General features: G+C 41.2%; 1 protein-coding gene across 1 annotated transcript; it reads left to right on the forward strand.

Moving 5' to 3' along the window:
- The first annotated feature begins 6,861 nt into the window (after positions 1–6,861).
- Positions 6,862–25,268, forward strand: LOC103278096 (zinc finger protein 397). The gene is made up of 5 exons (XM_008105816.2): positions 6,862–6,949; positions 14,449–15,539; positions 17,731–17,910; positions 18,439–18,565; positions 22,007–25,268. Exons 2-5 carry the CDS (start codon positions 14,805–14,807, stop codon positions 23,146–23,148), a joined length of 2,184 nt encoding a protein of 727 aa, XP_008104023.2. The 5' UTR covers positions 6,862–6,949; positions 14,449–14,804; the 3' UTR covers positions 23,149–25,268.
- The last annotated feature ends 1,906 nt before the right edge of the window (positions 25,269–27,174 follow it).

The raw sequence follows: 27,174 nt of genomic DNA on the forward strand, positions 1-27,174 counted from the left end.
TTTCAGAATTTATAAATAAGAAAATGTCACACCATTTTTAGATTTACAAAGATCGTAACACACACAATAGAGCAGGGGTCCCCAAACTAAGGCCCGTGAGCCGGATGCGGCCCTCCAATGTCATTTACCTGGCCCCTGTCCTAAACTTTAGATTTAGGGTTGACCTAAGTCTACCTGGTCTTTGGAGGTCTCTTTGCTTACCTATGGTCTTATGAGATTGTCTAGATGGTCTTTGAAGGTCTCTTTCTTAGCTACGGTCTTATGAGACAATCTAGATGGCTTTTGAAGGTCATGTTCATTACCTATGGTCCTAGATGGCCTTTGGGGGCCCCTTACCTATGGTCTTATGAAACCATCTAGATGGTATTTGAGGTCTCTTTCCTTATCTATGGTCTTCTGATGGCCTGATGAGATCATCTAGATTGCCTTTGAGGGTCCCTTTCCTTACCTATGGTCTTATGAAACCATCTAGATGGTCTTTGAGGTTTCTTTCCTTATCTATGGTCTTCTGATGGCCTTATGAGATCATCTAGATGGCCTTTGAGGGTTCCTTTCCTTACCTGTGGTCTTATGAGACCATCTAGATGGCCTTTAGGGGTATCTTTGCTTACCTATGGTCTTATGAGAGCATCTAGATCAGCGGTCCCCAAACTAAGGCCCTCCAGGGTCATTTACCTGGTCCCTGTCCTAAACTTTAGACTTAAGGTTGAACTAAGTCTGAAATGACTTGAAGGCACACAACAACAACAATCCTAATTTTGGACTATTTCATCCTAGTCTGGCCCCCCAACAGTCTGCGGGACTGTGAATCAGCCCTCCACTTTAAAAGTTTGAGGACCCCTGCAGTAGAGTATGGTCTGCAGAGGATACGTTCTTGGATTTACTATAGAATTGTAAAACCATAGATAATACAGCAGAACAACAACCAAATGTCATGGTATCTTGGTTTTGAGGCCTGATCCTGGGGTCATCTGGGGCACTGTTTCAGAATATTGCATTGGATAGACCACATTGGCTCTAATTTATTAGATATGTTCATCAGTGAGTCTTTGGTAGCATGAGAGAGAGTCATACTGCCACCACTACATATAAAACGGCCCGATGAAACATAGCTGATACATTACTTGGACTTAGCATAGAAAAACTGAAGGCAGAAATTTTTGATGAGCCACAGATCAGACAACTTATAAAAGCCCCACATTTTATAGCATCAATGAATGAAACTGAACCCTGTGCCTGGTCTTCATTTGTTCTTGTTGTGAACAACATTATTGACAACAAGAAGGCAGACAACCACACATGGTAAAGGATATTGTATTTCATTTCAATAGGCTTGGCTGTAACGGGAGTGTAAAGTCCAAGAAAATATTCTAATTTTTAATGAGCAAGCAGAATGAAGTGTAATAGATGGCATATGTTCTGTGTCAACTAGAACTGATGGGGGAACTGGTGCCATTTTTGGAGTCAGCAGGTCAAATATACCAAAAACGGAGCCAACATTTGAGGCACCAAAATTTGTTTTGGCCAGTGCAATAGCAAACCCTATTAAAATGAATAACTTCCAGAGGATGTATACCAGAGAACCAGGGCCGTAGCCAGAAAAAATTTCGGGGGGGGGGGGGGGTTTGAACTTCATGAAATAAAAACCATAAATTATATAGACCTTGTGAAAATAGATATGTCAAAGCACCCCAAGGTATGCGATATTTTATGATTTATATTTCATGAAGGGCACAACATTAGACAGTTTCCCTTTTATTTTTATCTCCATTAAGAATACCTGAAGCAGAGCCATCAATAAAGAAATTATAAAATATATTGCCACTTACCAGAAGAAGGGTTACCGAAACTGGAGTAAAACCCAGGAGCCAGTTGTAAATGGCTATATTACCTCAATTTACATGAGGGAACCTATTCCAGCCAACAACCAGCTACTCAGGATCTGCATCAGCATTGAATCTGTTTCCCTGGCTTTGGAATTTACACTTGTTATACTGTATTTACTTCTGCTATACTGCAATTTCTGGAGATATCTTACATCCTCGACACCATCACATGGGATCTAAAACACTTATAAGACCTTTATCTCATTGTTTGATTACCTAGATTATTTGATTTTAAACCTGTGGAGTCCTGAGGAAGCTTTCCAGTACTGCAGAGACTCTGAGTCAGTTCGCCTCTAATCTGTGTTTAAGCCAATTAAGTCCATAGTAAATCTTTCTGGGACTGCAGAGACTTATATGTTTGATTTATAATATTTACCAGAGATCTCAGTCCCACTGGAGACATTGCCATGATCACCATATCATCAGCATAAAGTAAGATGTTGATAGTTCTGGTCAGAACTTTAGGGCCATGTAGATTGTCAGAGGATAGTGTTTTCACGATATCATTAATATAGAAATTAAAGAGAAAGGGGGCTAATATGCACCCTTGTCTCACACCAGTTGACGTTTTGATTTCATTGCTCAGGGCTCCACTGGGTCCAAGTCTGACTTTCAGTACTGTGTCAGAGTACAACATAATGGTTAAAGTAAGTAGTCTTCTATCAATGTTTGTGGCAGCCAACTTTTCCCATAATGTGTTGCGGCAGATTGTGTCAAACACTGAAGACAAGTCTATAAATGCTGTATACAGACTCATCCCCCTTGAATTATACTTTTGGATTATATGCTGCAGAACAAAGCAGTTATCTATGGTTGAGCGTCCCTGTCGGAAGCCTGATTGTTCTTCACAGAGAATATTGTTTGCATTGGACCATTCCTCAATTTTAATCAAAAGATATTTTGCGTAAATTTTTGCTGTGATATCAATCAGGCTTATAGGTCGATAGTTCTTAGGGTTGGTTTTTTCTCCATTCTTATGAATCGGAACGATAATGCTCATTTGCCAACCTCGAGGTATACTGCATGAATTGTTAATGTGTGAGAACAGCCCTGCTAAAAGTTCAATTTGTATTGTGAGCTAAATTCCCTCATTATGAATAAGGATAAATCCAAAATTATGGTATTTGGAAAAAACAGGAAGCGGTACACTTGGACCCTAAATGGTGTACACTTGGAACAAACTAATAGCTACAAATATCTAGGCATTATGTTTTCATCATCTGGTGCTTGGTCTAATCATATTACTCATAGTATACAAAGAGCAACAAAAGCAGCAGGTTCCATTTACAAGCTGTACCATCATAGATACCCAGGCATAATCACGCCTGCCCTGGAAGTCTTTAAGAAAAAAATAATGCCAACACTCATATTTGGGGCCGAAATTTGGGGGCACACCAATTTGGCCAAGATCGAAGCCTTCCAAGTTAAGCAGCTTCGCATTCTCCTTGGACTTTCCAGAACAACACTGATGGCTGCTGTAAGGGCAGAGCTAGGAATGCTCCTTCCCACCTGTCACTAAGGAGGCTGTCCAGGTCCTGAACCGGTGTCTGGCCGCTGTGTCGGACTGGATGAGGGCCAACAAATTGAAATTGAATCCAGACAAGACAGAGGTCCTCCTGGTCAGTCGTAAGGCTGAACAGGGAATAGGGTTACAGCCTGTGTTGGACGGGGTCGCACTCCCCCTGAAGACGCAGGTTCACAGTCTGGGGGTTCTCCTGGACTCATCGCTGAGCCTGGAGCCCCAGGTCTCGGCGGTGGCCAGGGGAGCATTCGCGCAATTGAGACTTGTGCGCCAGCTGCGCCCGTTCCTTGGGAGGTCTGACTTGGCCACGGTGGTCCACGCTCTGGTTACAGCTCGTTTGGATTACTGCAACGCTCTCTACGTGGGGTTGCCTTTGAAGACGGCCCGGAAACTCCAACTAGTACAAAGGGCGGTAGCCAGATTAATAACTGGGGCGGCATACAGGGAGCGCACAACCACCCTGAAGCCAGCTCCACTGGCTGCCAATATGCTACCGAGCCCAATTCAAAGTGCTGGTCTTGACCTATAAAGCCCTAAACAGTTCTGGCCCAATTTACTTATCCGAACGTATCTCCTCATATGAGCCAGCTAGATCCCTAAGATCATCTGGAGAGGCCCTGCTCTCGGTCCCACCTGCCTCGCAGGCGCGGCTGGTGGGAACGAGGGACAGGGCCTTCTCGGTGGTGGCTCCCCGGCTGTGAAACACCCTCCCCACAAATATCCGACAAGCCCCAACTCTTCTCGGTTTCAGAAAGGCTGTGAAAACATGGCTGTGTGCACAAGCTTTTAATGAGTAATATGATAACGTCGACATGGTCCGATTGAAGGCTGAAGCATGAGGTTTTTAGACAAATGGATCTAATTTACATATGTTTTAATTTTTATAATGTATTTTAATGATGTATTTTTATAGTTTTAATTGATTATATGTACTGTTTTTGTTTTATTATTAGTAGTAAGTAAACTTTTATTACGGTCAATGACCAGCTCATATCAAGGGCACCCAGTCCCGTACATCCATATGAAATCTGAGAGGTTATATACTTCTAAGTTAATAAAACTCCTATAAAACTAAATCACTGACAAAATTTAAAATCTGGGCTAAAAACTTCAATATTAATATAAACCATTATAAAATTGAATCATTGACAAAATTTAAAATCTAGGCTAAAAACTTCAACATTAATAAAAACCATTATAAAATTGAATCATTGACAGAATTTAAAATCTAGGCTGAAGATCATATACCAGTACCATTGAGGCCCAACTCAACCCACAGGATCGTCCGGAGGGAGTCTAAAGGAAGTGGGGATAGCACCGGGGGGGGGGGGGGGGATACCCATAACTGTAAATGACAACCTATGACTATAAATAGTGGTCTATATCTGCTTTCCCAACTCTATTCTATAGATGATGCTTAGTTCTTTTGGCTCTTATTATTATGTTCTTGGCATTAAATGTTGCCAACTGTGTAAGCCGCCCTGAGTCCCCCCAGGTGAGAAGGGCGGGGTATAAATTCTGGAAATAAATAAATAAATAAATAAATAAATAAATAAATAAAAGCTCAAATTTTAATGAGACAATTCAATTACTGGTCAAAGGTAAATCAGATGAATTTCAGTAGACTTCCTCACCTATGTTTAGAGGATCAAGACCAGCGTGCCCACAAGTCATCATGGGTAGTGGCCTTAAAGAATGAGATGGCTAAAATTGGCCTTCCTTTACAATTTTTGAATGATCTAGGACCTAGGGCAAAACAAGTGCTCATGCAACGCACTCATGATATCTATGCTCAATTGGACCTAGCAAGTATAGGTAGGTCTTCTGCCACAAAATTTTTAGCCTCCCACAAAATGAATACTCATTTAGAACACTATCTGACTATTCCAGTTCCGTTGCCCTTAAGAAGAATATACACCAGGGCCAGGTTTGAACAACTCAGAATTATGATGCAAACTGGTCGCTACTGTAACATCCCAAGAAATGAGAGATTCTGTGTCTGGGGAGACCAAATAGTGGAAGATATCGAACATTTTTTGATTGACTGCCCAGCATATGCCGAATTTAGACACAGTTTCTTACATCCATTACTATCTAATTTTAGGTCTCCCAACAGAAATGATCTTTTGACAGTCCTCTTGCAAGGACAAGAAAAATCCACCATAATTAGAGTCAGCCTTTTTATCCTGAAAGCTATCAAGAAAAGAGCACATTTCCTGAAAGAAGAATCAGGAAAATAAGATTTTGTCGGCAAACAGATGGTCAGCTGCCTGTCCTCCCATCCTTTTTGCCTTGTTTTTATTTATGTTGCACTTTGAAATGGTCATATGACTGGTCAAACAAATAAATTATTATTATAATATTTAGTAAGATACTTTTGTGTTATATACCATAAGACTGGGCATTGTTTTGTGAATGTTAAATGTATATGATGCTCTAATATACATATTGTGTTTACAACATATGTTTTGAACCATCATTGTGCTTTGTATATTTCATTACATTAAGTCTAGTCTTGTCTGACTCTGGGGGTCGGTGCTCATCTCAATTTCTAAGTCGCAGAGCCAGCGTTGTCCATAGACACCTCCAAGGTCATGTGGCTGGCATGACTGCATGGAGCACCGTTACCTTCCCTCCAGAGTGGTACCTATTGATCTACTCACATTTGCATGTTTTCGAACTGCTAGGCTGGCAGAAGCTGGGGCTAACAATGGGAGTTCGCCCCGCTCCCTGAATTCAAACCACCAACCTTTCAGTCAGCAAGGTCAGCAGCTCAGCAGTTTAACCCATTTGGACGCTGATCCTGTCCTCTGGAGGGTTAGCTATCCCTCCCAATTGTGTTATCTGCACATTTAATAAGCATACCTTCTATTCTGTCATCCAAGTAATTGATAAAGATTTTGAATAAACCTGAAAGGTCACTTCTGTCCAGGAGGGGAAGGCACCATTTTGTCTGGCCAGTCAGTCAATTCCTAATCCACCCAATCAATTTCCAATTATATTCTTGGAAGCTGAGGTTGGATGCAAAGGGAAAAGAACAAAATACAGTAGAGTCTCACTTATCCAAGCCTTGCTTATCCAAGTTTCTGGATTATGCAAGCCATTTTTGTAGTCAATGTTTTCAATATATTGTGATATTTTGGTGCTAAATTTGTAAATACAGTAATTACAACATAACATTACTGCATATTGAACTACTTTTTCTGTCAAATTTGTTGTATAACATGATGTTTTGGTGCTTAATTTGCAAAGAGTGCCAGTGCCTTATCCAATTCATGCATTAAAGTAGTATCAGACTGCATTAATTCTACAGTAGCTGCATCCTTAATATGGAACTGACACTAATGACACTTAGGCTGAGCCACAGAGCTCTCTCTCTGGCACCGGCTGCCGGATCATCTCCTAATCTAAGGAGGCGCTCTGGCGCATGTGTGCGGCTCAATGCTTCCTGCACATTGAGTGCTCTTGCTAGAGCGGCCTCCTGGAAGTGAGAAGAGGCTTGCAAAGGGAAGAAGCTTTGGAGATGGAAGGCAGCAGAGAGGTGAGGAGCTGGGGAAGGGATGCAGTTTGGCACTACTTTGAGCCACTGCCACGGCTCAATGCTTTGGGGTCATGAGAGCTGTGGTTCTGCCCATAAGACCTTGAGCCTTTTCCACCAAAGAGAACCCAAATTGCAACTCCTAGCTTTCCATATAAACATTGAGCCAAGGCAGTAAAAGTGTCAGTGCAGATTGTTGCTATAGTTTTATGAAGAATCAACAAACGCCTGGCTGCTTTTATGGGCGTGGGAAACAGAAGGCCATGGAAAACTTGATACTAGTACAGTAGAGTCTCACTTATCCAACGTTCTGGATTATCCAACACATTCAGTTGGAAAGATAAGGTCCATTTTAATTTAAGTTGTTTAAATTATTATTGTTACCTTTTTTTCTGGAAGGAAAGGAGCATTTTAGATTTAAAAAGTGTAAGTATGATGTTATTATTCTATGTCGTATAGAAGGAGTGATATATATATGTGTGTGTGTGTTTGTGTGTATATATACTGTACTAGTATTTACAAACTTGCAAACAGTTATGTTGTCGAAGGCTTTCAGGGCCAGAATCACTGGGCTGATGTGAGTTTTCTGGGCTGTATGGTCATGTTCCAGAAGCATTCTCTCCTGATGTTTCGCCCACATCTATGACAGGCATCCTCAGAAGTTATGAAGTCTGTTGGAAACTAGGCAAGTGGGGTTTACAGTAGATTCTCACTTATCCAACACTTGCTTATCCAACATTCTGGATTATCCAATGCATTTTTGTAGTCAATGTTTTCAATATATCGTGATATTTTGGTGCTAAATTCTAAACACAGTAATTACTACATAGTATTACTGCATATTGAACTACTTTTTCTGTCAAATTTGTTGTTTAACATGATGTTTTGGTGCTTAATTTGTAAAATCATAACTTAATTTGGTGTTTAATAGGCTTCTCCTTAATCCCTCCTTATTATCCAACATATTCGCTTATCCAACGTTCTGCCGGCCCACTTATGCTGGATAAGTGAGACTGTACTGTATTTACAAACGTGCAAACAATTATGTTGTTGAAGGCTTTCATGGCCAGAATCACTGGGCTGCTGTGAGTTTTCTGGGCTGTATGGTCATGTTCCAGAAGCATTCTCTCCTGATGTTTCGCCCACGTCTATGACAGGCATCCTCAGAAGTTGTGAAGTCTGTTGGAACCTAGGCAAGTGGGATTTACAGTAGAGTCTCACTTATCCAAGCTAAATGGGCTGGCAGAATCTTGGATAAGCAAATATCTTGGATAATAATAATAATAATAATAATAATAATAATAATAATAATAATAATAATAATAATAATAATAATTTTATTTTTATACCCCGCCACCATCTCCCCAGAGGGACTCGGGGCGGCTCACAAATATAAAACCAGTATACAGAGTATCAAATACCATAATAAGGAGGGATTAAGGAAAAGCCTATTAAACATCAAATTAGGTTATGATTTTACAAATTAAGCACCAAAACATCATGTTATGCAACAAATTTGACAGAAAAAGTAGTTCAATACGCAGTAATGTTATGTTGTAATTACTGTATTTACGAATTTAATATATCATGATATATTAAAAACATTGACTACAAAAATGCCTTGGATTATCCAGAACCTTGCATAAGCGAGTCTTGGATAAGTGAGACTCTACTGTATATATCTGTGGAATAATGTCCAGGGTGGGAGAAAGAATTCATGTCTGTTTGAGGCCAGTGTGAATGCTGCAGTTTGGCCACCTTGATTAGTGTTGAATGGCCTTGCAGCTTCAAAGCCTTGCTGCTTCCTGCCTGGGGGAATCCTTTGTTAGGAGGTGTTAGCTGGCCCTGATTGTTTCCTGTCTGGAAACAGTAGTTTGGATTTGGAAATCTTGGGGAAAAAATTGCACAGTTTCATGAGCAAGGAAGGATTTTAATAATAATAATAATAATAATAATAATAATAATAATAATAATAATAATAATACTTTATTTTTCTATCCCGCCACCATACTGCATACTTTGCAGTATGGTAGTCTCAGCTTACTCATCTCGACCTCTAGGGATTTGTTTTACGACCCATTTATTTATTTTTTTGTTATGCTGTCCACATAATCATGGTGATGAAAATGATCTCCGAAGGTGATCCAATCCAGCTGTATTTCTATCCTACAGGAATACACAATCAAATAATGCCCGACAGATGGCCATTCAGCCTCTGCTTAAAAGACTCCAAGGAAGTAGACTCTACTACACTCTCAGCAGTGTATTCCACGATTGAAAAGCTTTTGCTGTCAGGTTCTTCCTAATGTTTGTGTGCATCCATGGCTGCATTGCGTCCTAGTCTCCAGGGCAGCAGAAAACAAGACGACTCTCTCCTCCTCAGAGTGACATCTTTTCAAATATTTAAAACACTGCTATCATGTTCCCTCTCAACCTTCTTTCCTCCAGCACTTTTCTAATGAGTTTCATCCTATCAGTTTTCTTCACGGTTCAGCTTTGACAACTGTACATAGCAATGGGCTATAGGAGGGCTCGGATGATGGCAATATTAGTATGTAAAGCAAGGTCTTCGGACATGAGGTTCTGAAGGGTCAGACCACACCTGGAATCACACTGTGTCCAATTCTGGGCAACACAATTTAAGGGAGATGTTGACAAGCTGGGATGTGTCAGAGGAGGGTGACTAAAATGATCAAGGTTCTGGAGAACAAACCCTATGAGGAGCAGCTTAAAGAGCTGGATATGTTTAGTCTGCAGAAGAGAAAGCTGAGAGGAGATATGATGAGGGCCATGGATCAAGATGTGAGGGGAAGTCAGAAGGAGAAGGGAGCAGACTTGTTTTCTGCTGCCCTGGAGACTAGGACGTGGAACAATGGCTTCAAACTACAGGAAAGGAGATTCCGCCTGAACATTAGGAAGAACTTCCTCACTGTGAGAGCTGTTCAGCAGTGGAACTCTCTGCCCCAGAGTTTGATGGAGGCTCCTTCTTTGGAAGCTTTTAAGCAGAGGCTAGATGGCTATCTGTCAGGGGTGCTTTGAATGCGATTTTCCTGCTTCTTGCCAGGGGGTTGGACTGGATGAACTGGATTTTATAGCATTGTGGAGTCAGATAACCCAGTTCAAAGCTGATATTGTGGATAATCTTCCTTAATATTCTGTGTTATATGGCTGTGTGGAAGGGCCCTGGATTTCTTAATATGTACGAGTAGATATAAATCTACTGAATGTGTGTTTGAGATATTTTAATCAGGATTTTGTAGAGTATATGTATTATCTACAATGCAGAGTTATAGTGTTTGGTTTTACTATAAACTGTGCCTGCTTTAGGTCACAGAAGCCAGGCATTTGTGGTTTCATAAAATATTTGGTTATTATCTGCTGGAGAGCTCCATTTTAGTAGTTCAAGGGAGTGAACTACAACTCTCTGGCTAAGAATTCCAACTCTCTCACCAAATTACAGATCCCTGGTTCCTTTGGAAGGAGCTGGAGCTGCTAAATCAGTGTCCAATTGCTGTAACTGTGGGTGCGTGTATCTACATTTTAGAGCAGGTTTAAGCGGCTGAGCGGGAAAAGGAAGGGGCCTGAGGCTGTTAGGAATGGTGGGAGTTGAAGTCCGATCTGAAACACCTGGAGGGCCCAAGTTGACCCATGCCTGATTTAGACTTATTGTAGTTTGACACCGCTTGAACTGCCATGGCTCGAGGCTATGGAATCATGGGAGTTGTAGTTTGGTGAGATCCTACAACTCTGGTAAAGAAGGCTGAAGGCGTAATCAAATGGCAAGTCCTAATATTCCAAAGCATTGAGCAGAAGAAAAGGTTGAGAGGAGACATAAGAGCCGCGTATAAATATTTGAAAGGATGTCATAAGGAGGAGGGAGCAGGCCTGTTTTCTGCTGCCCTGGAAACTAGGACTCAATGGAGCAAAGGGTTCAAATGAAAGGAAAGGAGATTCCACCTGAACATTAGGAAGAACTTCCTGACCGTAAGAAGACCTGTTCAACAGCCTTCGAGTGTGGTGGAAGCTTTTTCTTTGGAGGCTTTTAAACAGAAGTTGGATGGCCATCTGTTGCGGGTGCTTTGATTGTGCTCCTCTTGCATGGCAGAAGGGGTTGGACTAGATCAGGGGTCCCCAAACTAAGGCCCGGGGGCCGGATGCGGCCCTCCGAGGTCATTTACCTGGCCCCCGTCCTCAGTTTTATAATATAATATATTGTATATACATATAATGTTGATAATAATATTATAATGTAATACAATATAACACTAATAATAATACCATATAATAATATTAATTATATATTCTATATTACATATAATGTTACTAATAATATTACAGTATAGTGGTATAGTTCAATATAGTAATATATAATGCTAATATTGTGCTATGCTAATAATATAATATATTGTATGTACATATAATTTGTAAGCCACTCTGAATCCCCTTTGGGGTGAGAAGGGTGTGATACAAATGTAGTAAATAAATGCAGTAAATAAATAATAAATAAATTTTAGACTTAGGCTCACCCAAAATCTGAAATGACTTGAAGGCACACAACAACAACAACAACAACAACAACAACAACAACCCTAATTAACTTGACTATCTCATTGGCCAGAAGCAGGACCACACTTCCCATTGAAATCCTGATAAATATATGTTCGTTAAAATTGTTTTTATTTTTAAATATTGTATTGTTCTTTCATTGTTGTTGTTGTTGTTTTTGCACTACAAATAAGACAAATGCAGTATGCATCGGAATTTGTTTGTATTTTTTTCAAATGATAATCCGGCCCCTCAACAGTCTGAAGGATTGTGGACCGGCCCTCGGCTTAAAAAGTTTGAGGACCCCTGGACTAGATCAATGATGGGCAAGCTTTTGCGCTTGGTGTGTCAAAATTCACCAAAAAACACTTGCATGACTTGTGTCACTTTGAGAAAAAAAACATAATTTTGCAATATGTATAATTTAAATTACAAAAAATGTATAATTGTAATACAGTAGAGTCTCACTTATACAAGCATCGCTTATCCAAGCTTCTGGATTATCCAAGCCATTTTTGTAGTCAATGTTTTCAATATATCATTATATTTTGGTGCTAAATTCGTAAATACAGTAATTACAACATAACATTACTGCGCATTGAACTAATTTTTCTGTCAAATTTGTTGTATAACATGATGTTTTGGTGCTTAATTTGTAAAACCATAACCTAATTTGATGTTTAATAGGCTTTTCCTTAATCCCTCCTTATTATCCAAGATATTCGCTTATCCAAGCTTCTGCCGGCCTGTTTAGCTTGGATAAGTGAGACTCTACTGTATATAACTGTATTTAATAAATCAAAAACTATTTAATACCATTATTTCCATGTACAACGATCTATGGTACCTCTTGCAGTTTCCACGCTGATTTCTCTCTATTCTAGTTTCAGTGTAGTCATGAATAAAGAATAATGTAATATAATATAATAGTAATAATATGATATGCTACAATAATAAAATAATAATAGAATGATATAATAATCTCTCTCTCTCTCTCTCTCTCTCTCTCTCTCTCTCTCTCTCTCTCTCTCTATATATATATATATATATAAATGTAATGTGCATAATTCCCATGGAGTAAACAACAAAACCACTGGACCAAATCACACCAAATTTGGCTACAAAAGACATAGTCATCCAATCAATCTGCACGCAGCAGCGTGTCAGCAAAAATGGCTTGGGGTGTCAGTGCTGACACGCATGTCATAGGTTGGCCATCACTGGACTAGATGGTTCATGCGGTCTCTTCCAACTTATGATTCTATGAGCCATGGCAGTTCAAATGGTGCCAAACTGCATTCATTGGATGCTGCATCATATATACCAGCATTTCTCAACCTGGGGGTCAGGACCTCTGGGGGGGTTGCGAGGGGGATTTCAGGGGGGTCATCAAAGACCATCAGAAAACACATATTTCTGATGGTCTTAGGAACCCAAATCCCTCCAGTATTTTCTGTTGGCCATGGGGGTTCTGTGTGGGAAATTTGGCCCAATTCTTTCGTTGGTAGGGTTCAAGGAGCTCTTTGATTGTAGGTGAACTATAAATCCCTGCAACTACAACTCCCAAATGTCAAAGTCTATTTTCCCCAAACTCCACCAGTGTTCACATTTAGGCATATTGAGTATGCAGCCCAAGTTTGGTCCAGATCCATCATTGTTTGGAATCCACAGTGCTCTCTGGATGGAGGTGAACTACAACTCCAAAACTCAATGTCAATGCCCACCAAACCCTTCCAGTAATTTCTGCTGGTCGTGGGAGTTCTGTGTGCCAAGTTTGGTTCAGTTTCATAGTTGGTGGAGTTCGGAATGATCTTTGATTGTAGGTTAACTATAAATCCCAGCAACTACAACTCCCAAATGACAAAATCAATGTCTCCCCCAACCCCACCAGTATGCAAATTTGGGTGTATCAGGTATTTGTGTCAAATGTGGTCCAGTGAATGAAAATACATCCTGCATATCAGATATTTACATTACAATTCATAACAGTAGCAAAATTACAGTTATGAAATAGCAACAAAATAATTTTATAGTTGGGGGTCACCACAACATGAGGAACTGTATTAAGGGGTTGTGGCATCAGGAAGGTTGAGAACCACTGGTATATACATTACCGGTTTTATAGTTTGGTCTGTTTAACCCTAGAGCAGGGGTCCCCAAACTAAGGCCCGGGGGCCGGATGCAGCCCATCGAAGCTATTTATCCGGCCCCCATGGTACAAGGGCAGAAGGGGGTTGGACTAAATGACCCAAGCTGTCTCTTCTTCTCTTACAACCATTATTATTGTTGTTGTTGTTGTTAACATTGAGGCTTGGTGGCCATCTGTCAGGCATGCTTTGCTTGTGCTTTTGGTCCACAAAGGCAGAAGGGGATTGGACTAAATGGCCCAAGGGGTCTCTTCCAACCCTCTTTATTGTTGTTGTTGTTATTATTATTATTATTATTATTATTATTATTATTATTATTATTATTATTTATTAACATTGAGGCTAGGTGGCCATCTGTCAGGGATGCTTTGCTTGTGCTTTTGGTCCACAAAGGCAGAAGGGGATTGGACTAAATGGCCCAAGGGGTCTCTTCCAACCCTCTTTATTATTATTATTATTATTATTATTATTTATTAACATTGAGGCTAGGTGGCCATCTGTCAGGGGTGCTTTGCTGGTGCTTTCGGTGCACAAAGGCACCATGGGATTGGACTCAATGACCCAAAGGATCTCTTCCAACCCTCTTTTTATTGTTGTTGTTGTTGTTGTTGCTCCAAAGGTCCGGCCCTCCAACGATCCAAAGGATCGTGAACTGGCCCCCTGTTTAAAAACTTTGGGGACCCCTGCCCTAGAGTGTAATGTGCAAAAATGAAGCCCTTCATCTGCAAAATATTTTGTCCCAGATCCTTGCTTCTTCTCCCTCTTGTTCTTTTCTTGGTTCCTTCAACATGTTATCTTTTTTCTCTTCAGGGAGAAGGTTTCTCTTCACCTCACAAACCCAATTGTTGTCTTCAGTGATGTCTTTTCCCCATCCGTAGCCAAATCCTCCTATTTACTACTTTCAGATCTACCAATGAAGCAGAAGCTGGATATTTTCTTCCTTCGGAATCGTAATAAAATACCAAAGGGCAAAGAAGTAGGTTTTTCTCTGCTCCTCGAATCTAGATTGTTTTCCATACTAGAGTTGAAAGGGAAGGAACACAAGGACCATCCAACTCCGTTCCGCCATGCAGGAAGACACAGCCAAATAATTATTCAGCTATTTATTTCTTCAATTGTAATTATTCTTAAGCGGACATTTGATAGGGCAGTACTGAGAGTGAGCAATGAAAGAGCACTTATATGCAGAGCTGGATCTAGAAGGACGACCGGTCAGAGCAGGAAACACCGCTAGGGCAGCTGAACCTGAATCGATGGCCAAACGGCCAAGTTGGGGAGCATCGCAAGAAGGGAAAGGAGGCCCAAGCAAAGGGATGCAACAGCACTGGGAGGCCCAATGGCAGGAGTTCCTGAAGACTCTGCAACCCATTCACGCAAGATGTGAAACACCAACCATGCCGGAGATCGCCCCATGGGAAGACACCAAGGCCTTCCTGGCCTCCTTCGAGCAAGTGGCCAAAGCCTGTCGATGGCCAAAGGAAGAGTGGGCGGCCCGGCTTTTGCCTGCATTGAGCGGAGAAGCAGAGCAAGCCTTTCAGAGCCTGGAAGCCGGAGACAGGGAAGATTACAGGAAAGTGAAAGCTGTCATCTTGCGACAGGATGCCCTGAGAATGGAGCTGCAGCGGCAGCATTTTCGGGAGTTTTTCTGCCAGAGGGTTGAGGATCCGCAAAGGGTTTACAGCCAACTCCAGGAGCTTTGCCGTCAGTGGCTGAAGCCGGAGAGGCGCAGCAAGGAGCAGATTTTAGAGCTGCTAATCCTGGAGCAATTCCTGGCCAGTCTTCCCCAAGATCTCCAAATCTGGATCCGAGCCGGAGGACCAGATACCTGTTCCCAGGCTGTGGCCCTGGCAGAGGACTTCCTCCTCAAGAGACAGCAAGAGGATGAAACAGGGAAATGCCAGGTGAGATGTTCCCACCAAGTTTCCAGAATCTCCAAGAGAGTAAAGAACATGGGTTAGATCAGGGGGACTATAGTCATTTCCAGTGGAAGTCATTCATTTCAACAGTGTTTACTGTTATCCATGGTTTCCTGTTTCCATGGTAAGTTCAGAATATATCTTCCATGGATATTAGGGTCATACTACATATCCCACCTTCATACAAAAGATTTCAAGACAAAAAAAATGAAAGAGTTTGACATACGCTTATTATTTTCTGTTGAACACATTCATCATGTGCTTTTCTCAAATCTGTCACAATGACTAATATATGACAAAAAAATCATTACAGTAGAATCTCGCATATCCAACATAAACAGGCCGGCAGAATGTTGGATGAGCGAAAATGTTGGATAATAAGGGGGGATTAAGGAAAAACCTATTAAATTTATTTATTTATTTATTTACAGTATTTATATTCCGCCCTTCTCACCCCGAAGGGGACTCAGGGCGGATCACATTACACATATAAGGCAAACATTCAATGCCTTAACATAGAACAAAGACAAGACAAACATGGGGCTCTGAGCTGGCCTCGAACTCATGACCTCTTGGTCAGAGTGATTTGTTGCAGCTGGTTGCTCAACAGCCTGCGCCACAGCCCGGCCCGATTAAACGTCAAATTATGTTATGATTTTACAAACTAAGCACCAAAACATCACGTTTTACAACAAATAGATAGAAAAAGCAGTAAAATACACGGTAATGTTATGTAGTAATTACTGTATTACAAATATAGCACCAAAACATTGCAATGCATTGAAAACATTGACAACAAAAACACTGACTACTAAAAGGCAGACTGCGTTGGATAATACAGAACATTGGATAAGCAAAGGTTGGATAAGCGAGACTCTACTGTATTAATAGCCATTTCTTATCCTGCAGTCCACAACCCTAATTCATTGTGCTATTTCTCAGGGAAGAGCCCCCGGTGGCGCAGTGAGTTAAACCCTTGTGCCTGCAGGACTGCTGACCTGAAGGTTGGGTTGCTGACCTGAAGGTTGCTGGTTTGAATCCAACCCGGGGAGAGTGCGAATGAGCTCCCTCTATGAGCTCCAGCTCCATGCGGGGACATGAGAGAAGCCTCCCACAACATCAAAACATCTGGGTGTCCCCTGGGCAATGTCCTTGCAGACAGCCAGTTCTCTCACACCACAAGCGACTCACAGTTTCTCAAGTCGCTCCTGACATGAAAGAAAAATTCTCTGGAAAATCTCAATTAGTTTTCATTATGAGGAGAAATAAAAATCATATTGCCTTTGGTTTTTAGAGCCTCTTGATAAGATCAATGTTCACAATCGGAGCTTTTGAGGGCATAGAAGCAGCTATTGCTACAAAACTGAAAATAAAAGTCTTAAGGAAATAAGAGATGTGGATCTGGCTTTTTTTATTATTGCGGGGAAATGCATTTCAATTGAGTTTTCATAAGTGAACAGAGTTGATGAGCAAAATGGGTCTCTTGTGCACAAAGCCCCAGCCATCTGCCTCTCTTCTGGGGCCGGGCTTAGCACAGCGAGTTAAACCACTAAGCTGCACAAAATCCTGCCAATCAAATGATTGGAAGTTCAAGCCCGGGTCAGGTTGAGCACTCCCTATCAGCTCCAACTCCCTGCGCATCTAGCAGATCGAAAACAGAAATGTGAGTAGATAAATAGGTACTGCTTTAAGTGGGGAAGTAATAAAAGGCGCCTATAAGGACATGCCGGCGATTTGATTGGGAGGACGTCTAAGGACGGTAAAGCTCCTCGGCATGGAAGATGGAGCGACTGCACCCCCCCACCCCCAGAAATGGAAGAGATGGGGAAAAGCCTTTACCTCTGTTTATGTATTGTCTGTCCTTGTTAATTGTATAACGGCATTGAATGTTTGCTGTATGTGTGTTCTGCAATCCGCCCTGAGTCTCCTTGGGGATGTGGAGCGGAATATAAATAAAATATATTATTATTATTATTATTATTATTATTATTATTATTATTATTATTATTATTATTTTATTATGACACAACAAACAAGATAGATATGCTGGATTTTATATCACAAAATCACAAGTCGAACACTTCCCAAGTGTCTAGGACTGTGTGATGTATTATTATTATTATTATTATTACTATTATTATTATTATTCTGAGTTGGATGCCCCTTTGTTTTGCAGGGGGTAAAGAAGGAGGGAAGCCTGGCACCCGGGAATACAGAGGAAGATCCCTCAGAGGCTGTGAAAGGAGAGATCTGCAAAGAAGACAAACAAAGCAGTGAGACGCTCAAGTGCCCCATCCAGGGCAGCTCATCGCTTTCTCCAGAAGGACAGAAAATGGTCTTGAGTGACATTAAAGAGGTATATCTTATTCCGTTCCACATTTGTTGGACTGTTTATTTCCTGGGGCAATCTCTAGATCAGGCATGGGCAAACTTGGGCCCTCCAGGGGTTTTGGACTTCAACTCCCACCATTCCTAACAGCCGGTAGGCTGTTATGAATTGTGCGAGTTGAAGTCCAAAACCCCTGGAGGGCCCAAGTTTGCCCATGCCTGATCTAGATCAAAAACTGCATATCTTTAGATCAAAGTTCCCAGAACCAGATGTTGAACAGAAACCATTTTTTTATTTCTTTGTCTCATCTTTCTTATTACTTTTCTGCCAGGTTCAGTCTTTGGGAGCAGAAAAATCGCTCCTCCATAGTTACCCACTTCTTGTTTCAGGTCTTGGCCTAAGTCTATAATTCTCCTGTTCCCAGCTGTATATTTCTCAATGGAAAAAATGAATGGTTCATGCCTTTCACAGTTAACCCATGGTATATTTTGCCTTGAGTCTGCAATCGAGTCTCACACGAAAGATTTCCCTATCTGTCAACTCTCCCATTTGCAGGAACCGGTGGATCTCAAGGAAACCGACCCATCTGTGCAGACAGCCTGGCAAAACCTGAGCCTGCCGAGCCAACAGACTATTGTTTGGAAAGTCCTGCAAGAGGATGATGGGCAAGTAGATTCTTTGGGTAAGGAGTTTTCTGGTCCTTGGACAGTAAATCCAAAAAACACCAACACTTTGCTATTCATAGAAATGAATTTGTAGGCAGAAAATAATTTCCTTTCAAATTCTTCATGCGTGTCTTTGAAAAGAAACAAGACATCTATGGATTTTATTCCCTCCCTTGTTGTGAATCTCTATTTTCCGTCAATGACCAGAAAAGCAAAGTAAAATATAATGAAATACAATGGGTTCAAATTACAGGAAAGGAAATTCCACCTGAACATTAGGAAGACTTTTCCGACCATAAGATCTGTTCAACAGTGGAACTCTCTGCCTTGGAGCGTGAAGGAGGCTCCTTCTTTGGAGACTTATAACCAGAGGCTGCATGGCTATCTGTCTGGGGTGCTTTGATTGTGCTTTTCCTGCATATCCAGGGGTTGGACTGGATGCCCATGTGGTCTCTTCCAACTCTAGGATTCTATGATTCTAAAAATAAAAGACAATATTTCATATTACTTATACTGTCATACTATACATATTTTATTTTATACTGTGTTTAAAGTTTTATTGTACTCTGTTTTTCTAGTCATTGATCAAAATACAGTAAGCCCTCTACTTTCACACGTCTTAGGGGCACAGAAATCCCATTAACATTGGAAAAACATGAATTAAAAAACAATATTTTCATCTGAAAAAAACCACTTGTCTAGGACCCCTTCTACCCATATAAAATCCAGACTGTTGGCTTTGAAATTGATTATATGGCAGTGTAGACTCATATAATCCAGTTCAAAGCAGGTCATGTAGATTATTTGCTTTGATAATCTGTATTATATGGCAGTGTAGAAGGGGCCTAGAAAACTCTAGATCCTCAAAGGTTTCCTGTTAAAAACAGTGGTTCCCAACTTTTGATTTCCCAGGTGTTTTGGGATTCAGTTTCCATAATTCCTAACAGCTCGTAAACTGGCTCGGATTTCTGGGAGTTTATTTATTTATTTACAGTATTTATATTCTGCCCTTCTCATCCCAAAGGGGACTCAGGGCGGGTCACAGAACATACATATATGGCAAACATTCAATACTGTTTATATACAGACAAGACAGACAATTGTACATGGCAGGCGGTATATATAGGCTTTTTCCCATCCTCGGCATCTTGGAGGCTTGTGCTTGGGTCCAGCCACCCGAAGGGGGGGGGGGGGGATGTTGTCGCTCCATCTCCCTGCCAAAGAGCGGAACCTATTTATCTACTTACATTTTTCACTTTGGAACCGCTAGGTTGGTGGAAGCTGGGCTAAAGGCCAGGAGCTCACCCTGACCAGGGCTTCGAATTGTCAACCTTGGATTGACAAGATTTACTGCAGCTGGTGGTTTAACTTGCTGTGCTAAAGCCCGGCTCTTGGAGTTGAAGTCCAAGACACCAAAGGTTGGGAACCACTGTATTAAAGACTGGGTGCCAAAATTGTCTATTTCATTAAACTGAGGCATACCTGTATACCAAGATCCAAGTAGCTATGGAACCCATATGCATGGTTTCATTTATCTACAACTAGGGGGAAATGATCCCTATTTATCTAAAACTAAGGGGCATGATCATCAAGTTTGCAGAAAACATCAAATTGGGAGGGATAGCTAATCCTCCAGAAGACAGGAGCAGATTTCACAATGATCTTAACAGACTAGAGAGACGGGCTTTCAACTAACAAAATGAAGTTCAACAGGGACAAATGCAAGATACTCTACGCAGGCAGAAAAAAATGAAATGCAAAGAAACAGAATGGGGGACAATGCCTGGCTTAACAGCAGAATGTGTGAAAAATATCTTTGGAGTCCTTGTGGGGAGGAAGGTGAACATGAGCCAACAATGTGATGCGGCAGCAAAAAAAGCCAATGGGATTCTGGCCTGCATAAATAGGAGTATAATGTCTATATACAGGGAAGTCATGCTCCCCCTCTATTCTGCCTTGGTCAGATCACACCTGGAATCACACTGTGTCCAAATCTGGGCACCACAATTGAAGGGAGATGTTGACAAGCTAGAAAGTGTCCAGAGGAGGGCGACTCAAATGATCAAGGGTCTGGAGAACAAGCCCTATGAGGAGCGGCTTAAAGAACTGGGCATGTTTAGCCTGCAGAATAGAATGCTGAGAGGAGACATGATGAGGGCCATGTATGAATATGTGAGGGGAAGTTATAGGGAGGAGGGAGCAAGCTTGTTTTCTGCTGCCCTGCAGACTAGGACACGGAACAATGGCTTCAAACTACAGGAAAGGAGATTCCACCTGAATATTAGGAAGAACTTCCTCACTGTGAGAGGTGTTCAACAGTGGAACTCTCTGCCCCAGAGTGTAGTGGGGGCTCCTTTTTTGAAGGCTTTTAAGCAGAGGCTGGATGGCCATCTGTCTGGGGTGCTTTGAATGCGATTTTCCTGCTTCTTGGCCGAATGGAGTTGGACTGGACGGCCCGTGAGGTCTCTTCCAACTCTATGGTCGCTCAAGGAATTTATCAGGTCTTCCCGGTAATTCTGTGGAATGATTTTCCCAGAAATTACCATAGTGTTACGCTGGCGGATCTGCTCCATGACATACTGGGACCAGATTCAGGCAATTTAATGGCAGTCAGTTGTATTCATGGTTCCAAGTAATTGTGGTCCATCCGGCTGGAAACATATCTCGATGGATAGGGGCGTCCTTTATTTATTTATTTATTTATTTATTTACAACATTTATATCCCACCCTTCTCACCCGAGGGGACTCAGGGCGGCTTACAAAAATTGGCAAAATTTAATGCCCAAATTGCAATCATAAAAACAAAACAATATAAACAGATCTGTTAATAACATTGTTAAAACACATTATAAAAACCTTAAAAACGTATATATAATTAATTCCATTCATCCGAGATCCTCATGCTTCATCCTTAAATCAGGCCATGTCAAATTTGTAATTTACTCATCAAAAGCTTGGGCACATAACCATGTTTTCACGGTCCTTCTGAATCCCAGCAGGGTAGGAGCCTGTCGGATATCTCCAGGGAGGGCGTTCCACAGTCGGGGAGTCACCACCGAGAAGGCCCTGTCCCTCGTTCCCACCAGCCGCGCCTGTGAGACAGGTGGGACCGAGAGCAGGGCCTCTCCAGATGATCTCAGTGATCTTACTGGTTCATAGGAGGAGATACGTTCGGACAAGTAGATTGGGCCAGAACCGTTCAGGGCTTTATAGGTCAAAACCAGCACTTTGAATTGGGCTCGGTAGCATATCGGCAGCCAGTGGAGCTGGCTTAGCAGGGGGGTGGTACGCTCCTGTTATTAATTCATCCTGTTATTTAGAAAATAAATGTATGGCAAATTTATAAGTGGCAATTATGGGCGCTGAAGAATGGGCATACCTTGCCCGACTTTTCAAGTAGCTTAGCTTCATCTCTGTCTAAGTTCCTTCTTTCCCTTATCTGCCTTTTTCTGTACAGGTGACAATATGGGAAGTCAAGTCAAGCTGGAAAATTCTCAGTATGAAGCAAAAGAGCTGGAAGACATAGTACAACGACCTCTACAGAAAACCCTCAGGGATGTGCAAGGAATATGCGAGGAGAGGTGGAAGCCCAAAGGTGTACGGAAGAAGTGTGCTCCAAAGAAGGGAAAGGAGGGTGCTGAAGGCCGAGAAGGACTTATAGCAACAATTGCTCAGCCTTCCAAAGTACATATGAAGGAGGAAATACTCTTATTCTCCATACATGATAGAAGGTATCACTATGGACCTGATGTTGACATGATACGTACCAGAGATGGCTCCGTGGCAGAGGGAAACATTCGACAATATTCACGTCAAGAAATGCTAACAAGAGAGAACAAATCTCGGTTGAGTGAACAAGGAAATGGAAGTAATTTGGTCAAATTTCAGGCTGCCCAAAGAGAAGGGAAACCTCAGAATGTTCCCGAGCCTGGGAAGAAGTTTTGTCACTCAACGTCACTCCCAAGAATTCAAGGAGTTGAAAGCGAAGGGAGACGATTTGAATGCCCTTTTTGTAGGAAGTGCTTCAGTAAGCAAGAGCATTTGACGAATCACCAGCAGCTTCATACGGGAGAGAAGCTGCACGAATGTCCTGAATGTAGAAAAATCTTCGCTTCCAGACAAGCATTAAGGAGACACCAGGGAATCCACAGTCTGGTGAAACCATACAAATGCTCTCAGTGTGGGAAATCCTTCAGCCAGCGGAGAAATCTGACAATCCACCAAAGAATTCACACGGGAGAGAAGCCGTACAAATGCTCCGAATGTGGGAAGAAGTTCAGTCGTACTCAGTGCCTGAAGAACCACCAGACAATTCACACTGGGGACAAACCACACAAGTGTTCTCAGTGCGGCAAATGCTTCAACCAGAGGAGGTACCTGAAAAACCACCAGAGAATTCACACCGGACTGAAGCCTTACGAATGCCCTCAGTGCGGGAAATGTTTCAGCATGGCAGAGTATTTGAGGAACCACCAGAGAATTCATAGCGGCGTGAAACCGTTCCAGTGTTCTCATTGTGGGAAGAGCTACATCCAGAAAGTCGCCTTGATAAGCCATCAGAGAATTCATGCCGCAGAGAATCCCAAAAAATGTTCCTAGTGCGGCGAACGCTTCAGTGAAGGGAAACATCCAAAAAGCAAGGAAAGGATGTAATGTATTTCACCTCATAATAGTCGCACTTCCCTGTTTTGGAGTGAAAAGAGGGTGCGACTATTACGTGGTGAAAAATTCCAGCGACAGAGCTTCAGTAGGCTGATAGACCCATAGTGGGTAAGGGGTCAGGCATCCAGATGAGTGAAATAAGGGTGTGACTATTATGCAATGAACACTAGACATACCAATTTATGTACAGTAGAGTCTCACTTATCCAACATAAACGGGCCGGCAGAACGTTGGATAAGCAAATGTGTTGGATAATAAGGAGGGATTAAGGAAAAGCCTATTAAACAACAAATTAGGTTATGATTTTACAAATTAAGCACCAAAACATCATGTTATACAACAAATTTGACAGAAAAAGTAGTTCAATATGCAGTAATGCTACGTAGTAATTACTGTATGTACGAATTTAGCACCAAAATATCACGATGTATTGAAAACATTGACTACAAAAATGCGTTGGATAATCCAGAATGTTGGATAAGCGAATGTTGGATAAGTGAGACTCTACTGTAGTTCAATACGAAATAATGCTATGTAGTAATTACTGTATTTATGAATTTAGCACCAAAATATCACAATTTATTGAAAACATCGACTACAAAAATGCGTTGGATGATCCAGAACGTTGGATAAGCGAGTGTTGGATAAGTGAGACTACTGTACCTCAAAAATGGGAGTGCAGCAATTATGCAGTGGCAACTATTAAGCAGTGAAATACAGTATATTTTCCATATGAAATTTATGAGAGAAACTTTGTTCAGGGGGATTTACTCTATATACTCATGTATATGCTTAGAAATCTAAGTGACAAAAAATCTCAAAAAAGACCTGGGTCAATTTATTAATGGGTCATTGTTGTGAAAAAATGAAAATCATATGTAGTTCATGCTTGACTAGTCCACACACTGTCTTGTTACGCAGATGAACAGTAAATAACAAGAACATTTACTCTTTGAAATGCAACATATATGCATTCATGTGAGCAGTTGTATTGACTAACACAATGTCCTTTTAAAAGAGATTCAAATAGTCCTTCAGATGTCCATGGAAAATGTCTTCCTCCAGCAGCCCAGGAACAAACCTCTCTTGCTAAGCACTTTTCCAAAATTGACCTCCAGCAGAAACCTGTAACTTTATCCAAAACTTCCAGGCTCAGTTGGCTCCCTGGGCATGGCCCAACCAATCAGTTTGGTGCTTTGCAATTTTTCTGTTCACACACAAACCAACTGATTTTACATGCTGTAATAAATGTGAGTACTGTACATTAACTCTTACCCAGAAAAATAAATCTCATTCTCTGACTGTGGCAAAAGGAAGGAGATGTATCAGGAGAACCCAAAAACAAGCACCGACCCCCTCTGCTTTCTCTATCGTGGAACCATTTCTGCCCTTCTGCCCTAAGGAGATAGAATGATCCTCAACTTATCCAGGAGTCATGTCAAAATCCACAATTTGTTCCCCAGAACCTGCCCTCGACTTGTACACAAGGTCAACTTATATATGAGTATATGGTAGTCTCTCAAATAATGATAAGAAAGAAAACATTCATGCGCTTAGAGAAATGCTCTTGTAGGATTGCAATATCCGGGATTCCTTAGCCTAGAGATTTGGAAAAAGCACATTTCAGACAAATTGATTCATCAGAGTCAAATTTCACAAATTTAAGAAAAGTTTTGTTCAAAAGGACTGAACGATCTCAATAAATATTCAATGGAGAGGTATGGGGGCTTTTCCACCCGAAACTATGCATCCCTAAATGGCATGAGATGGTGCAGGAAAATAATCTCAATAGACAATTTGGACACTAAAGAAGCCAAAAATGCAAACAAAAACAAAACAAAAAACTAACCCATGAATGAACGAATGAGGGGAAGTCATCATTGTAAATAATTCAGCCTCTGAGCCACAATGTGGATGCAATAAGTCTCAGTCTCACATCCTGCCGTCTCTGAGTTATCAGGATTGTTTGTTTTGTTTTTCCCCTGCCTGGTAAAAGAAATTTCAGATCATGTTAGGGAAAAAATTTCTATTATAAAAAGACTTGGAAAAAACACAAATGTCTGCCTTTTTTCTGTTTTGTGTGATGGAAAAGGTGGGGGACGGTTACAGTGTGCCCTGATCTCTGCATCAGTGAAGACCTTTGCTTTTAACTACTTTCTGAGAATTTTGGAAAATGGAAATCTCCATAACCTTTTGGAGATTTTATGATCTTTGGAAAGGCATGATCTGGTTAGAAATCGTAACCTTTTTGAAAATAATGCCATAACCTTTTGGGAAAATGGCATTCATGCAAATCAATTAGGTTTCTCAGCTGTTAAACTGATGTACCTAGATATTGCTTTGAACTGTTAGGGACAAAGATATGCTAATGCACAAACACACACACACACACAAATATATATATAATTTGGAGCTCCCAGTGGCGCAGCCGGTTAAACTGCTGAGCTGCTGAACTGAAAGGTCGGCAATTCAAATCCGGGGAGTAGGGTGAGTTCCTGCAGTTAGCCACAGCTTCTGCCAACCTAGCAGTTTGAAAACATGCAAAGATCAACAGGTACAACTCCATGGGAAGGTAATGGCGCTCCATGCAGTCATGCCGGCCACATGACCTTGGAGATATCTATGGACCATGCCGGCTCTTCAGCTTAGAAATTGAGATGAGCACCAACGCCCTGAGTCGGACACGACTAGACTTAAGGTCAGGGGAAAACCTTTTCCTATATATATATATATACACACACACACATATATACATACATACACCAGAGTTTCTGAAGTATTACTTTAAATGCCCCCAAAAGCATCTGCTCTCCCTTAAAATATATTTGCCTTTAAACCATGCTCTCAAGAGGCAAATATAAGTAGACTTCTTTAAAAGTAATATAGTTGGTTTACTTACAAACTTCATGTATTCAGCATACAGGTACTTTGCATATCAATCAAGTTACAGATAGGATTTGAAGTAGTTTCTCTGTGTGGATAACACAGGGCATCTTTCTCATAATCAACAGTCCATAGCCCAAAGCATCTCTCTGTACTGAGAGTCTAATAGAGCCTCTGTAGACTGTTTCATCTAACTTCTAAAAGCATACATCTGTTTCTACTGAAGTATCTATGCATACTGTTTCTAAAATGGAGTTTGAGTCCTGAACAAGCCCAGATCTGATCACATGGTTTGCAGCCCCTCCCACAACGTAGAGTTAAGGAAAACTGCAAATCAATATACACATATACAATACAGTAAGCAATTTGAATTATTGGTTGCTCCCTGCCTGGGGGAATACTTTGTTGAGAAGTGTTAGCTGGTCCTGATTGTTTTCTATCTGGAATTCCCCTATTTTCTGAGTGCTGTTCTTTATTTACTATCCTGATTTTAGAGTTTTTTGAATACTGGTTGCCAGATTTTGTTCATTTTCATGGTTTCCTCCTTTCTGGTGAAATTGTCCACATGCTTGTGGATTTCAGTGGCTTCTCTGTGCAGTCTGACATGGTGGTTGTGAGAGTGGTGGACAATTGCAACATTCACACTTGCCTCCAATAAACAAGAGTTCTTTTTCCCACTCTGGGTCTTTCACAGATATATAAACCCACTTGTTAGTTTCCAACAGACCTCACAATCTCTGAGAATGCCTGCCATAGATGTGGGGAAAACATCAGATAATGCTTCTGGAGCATGGCCAGACAGTCCTGAAAACTCACAGCAACCTCATAATTCTGGCCATGAAAGCCTTCGACAACAAACTCATTTATGCTTCACGTGTCCTGTATACACCTAGCCTGAAGCTAATTTTAGACATTTTTTTCATAATTTGCATGTATGCAATAAAGTCTGTGTCTAATGAACCATCAGAAAGCAAAGGTGCCACTATCTCAGCCACAATTTTGCAACTTTAGGAACATTTCAGATGTTGACATTCAGGATAAGTGATGTTCAACATTATGCACATATGCACATAGTGCTAC

Source organism: Anolis carolinensis, chromosome 2, assembly GCF_035594765.1.
Source record: "Anolis carolinensis isolate JA03-04 chromosome 2, rAnoCar3.1.pri, whole genome shotgun sequence".
NCBI classification, from domain to species: Eukaryota; Metazoa; Chordata; class Lepidosauria; order Squamata; family Dactyloidae; genus Anolis; species Anolis carolinensis.

Excerpts from the sequence above, each read along its gene's own strand:
- LOC103278096 (XM_008105816.2), top strand. The coding sequence starts at position 14,805 with ATGAAAGAGCACTTATATGCAGAGCTGGATCTAGAAGGACGACCGGTC. Across the intron at positions 15,540-17,730 it reads ATGAAACAGGGAAATGCCAG|GGGGTAAAGAAGGAGGGAAG; the intron begins GTGAGATGTTCC and ends TTTGTTTTGCAG. Across the intron at positions 17,911-18,438 it reads TCTTGAGTGACATTAAAGAG|GAACCGGTGGATCTCAAGGA; the intron begins GTATATCTTATT and ends TCCCATTTGCAG.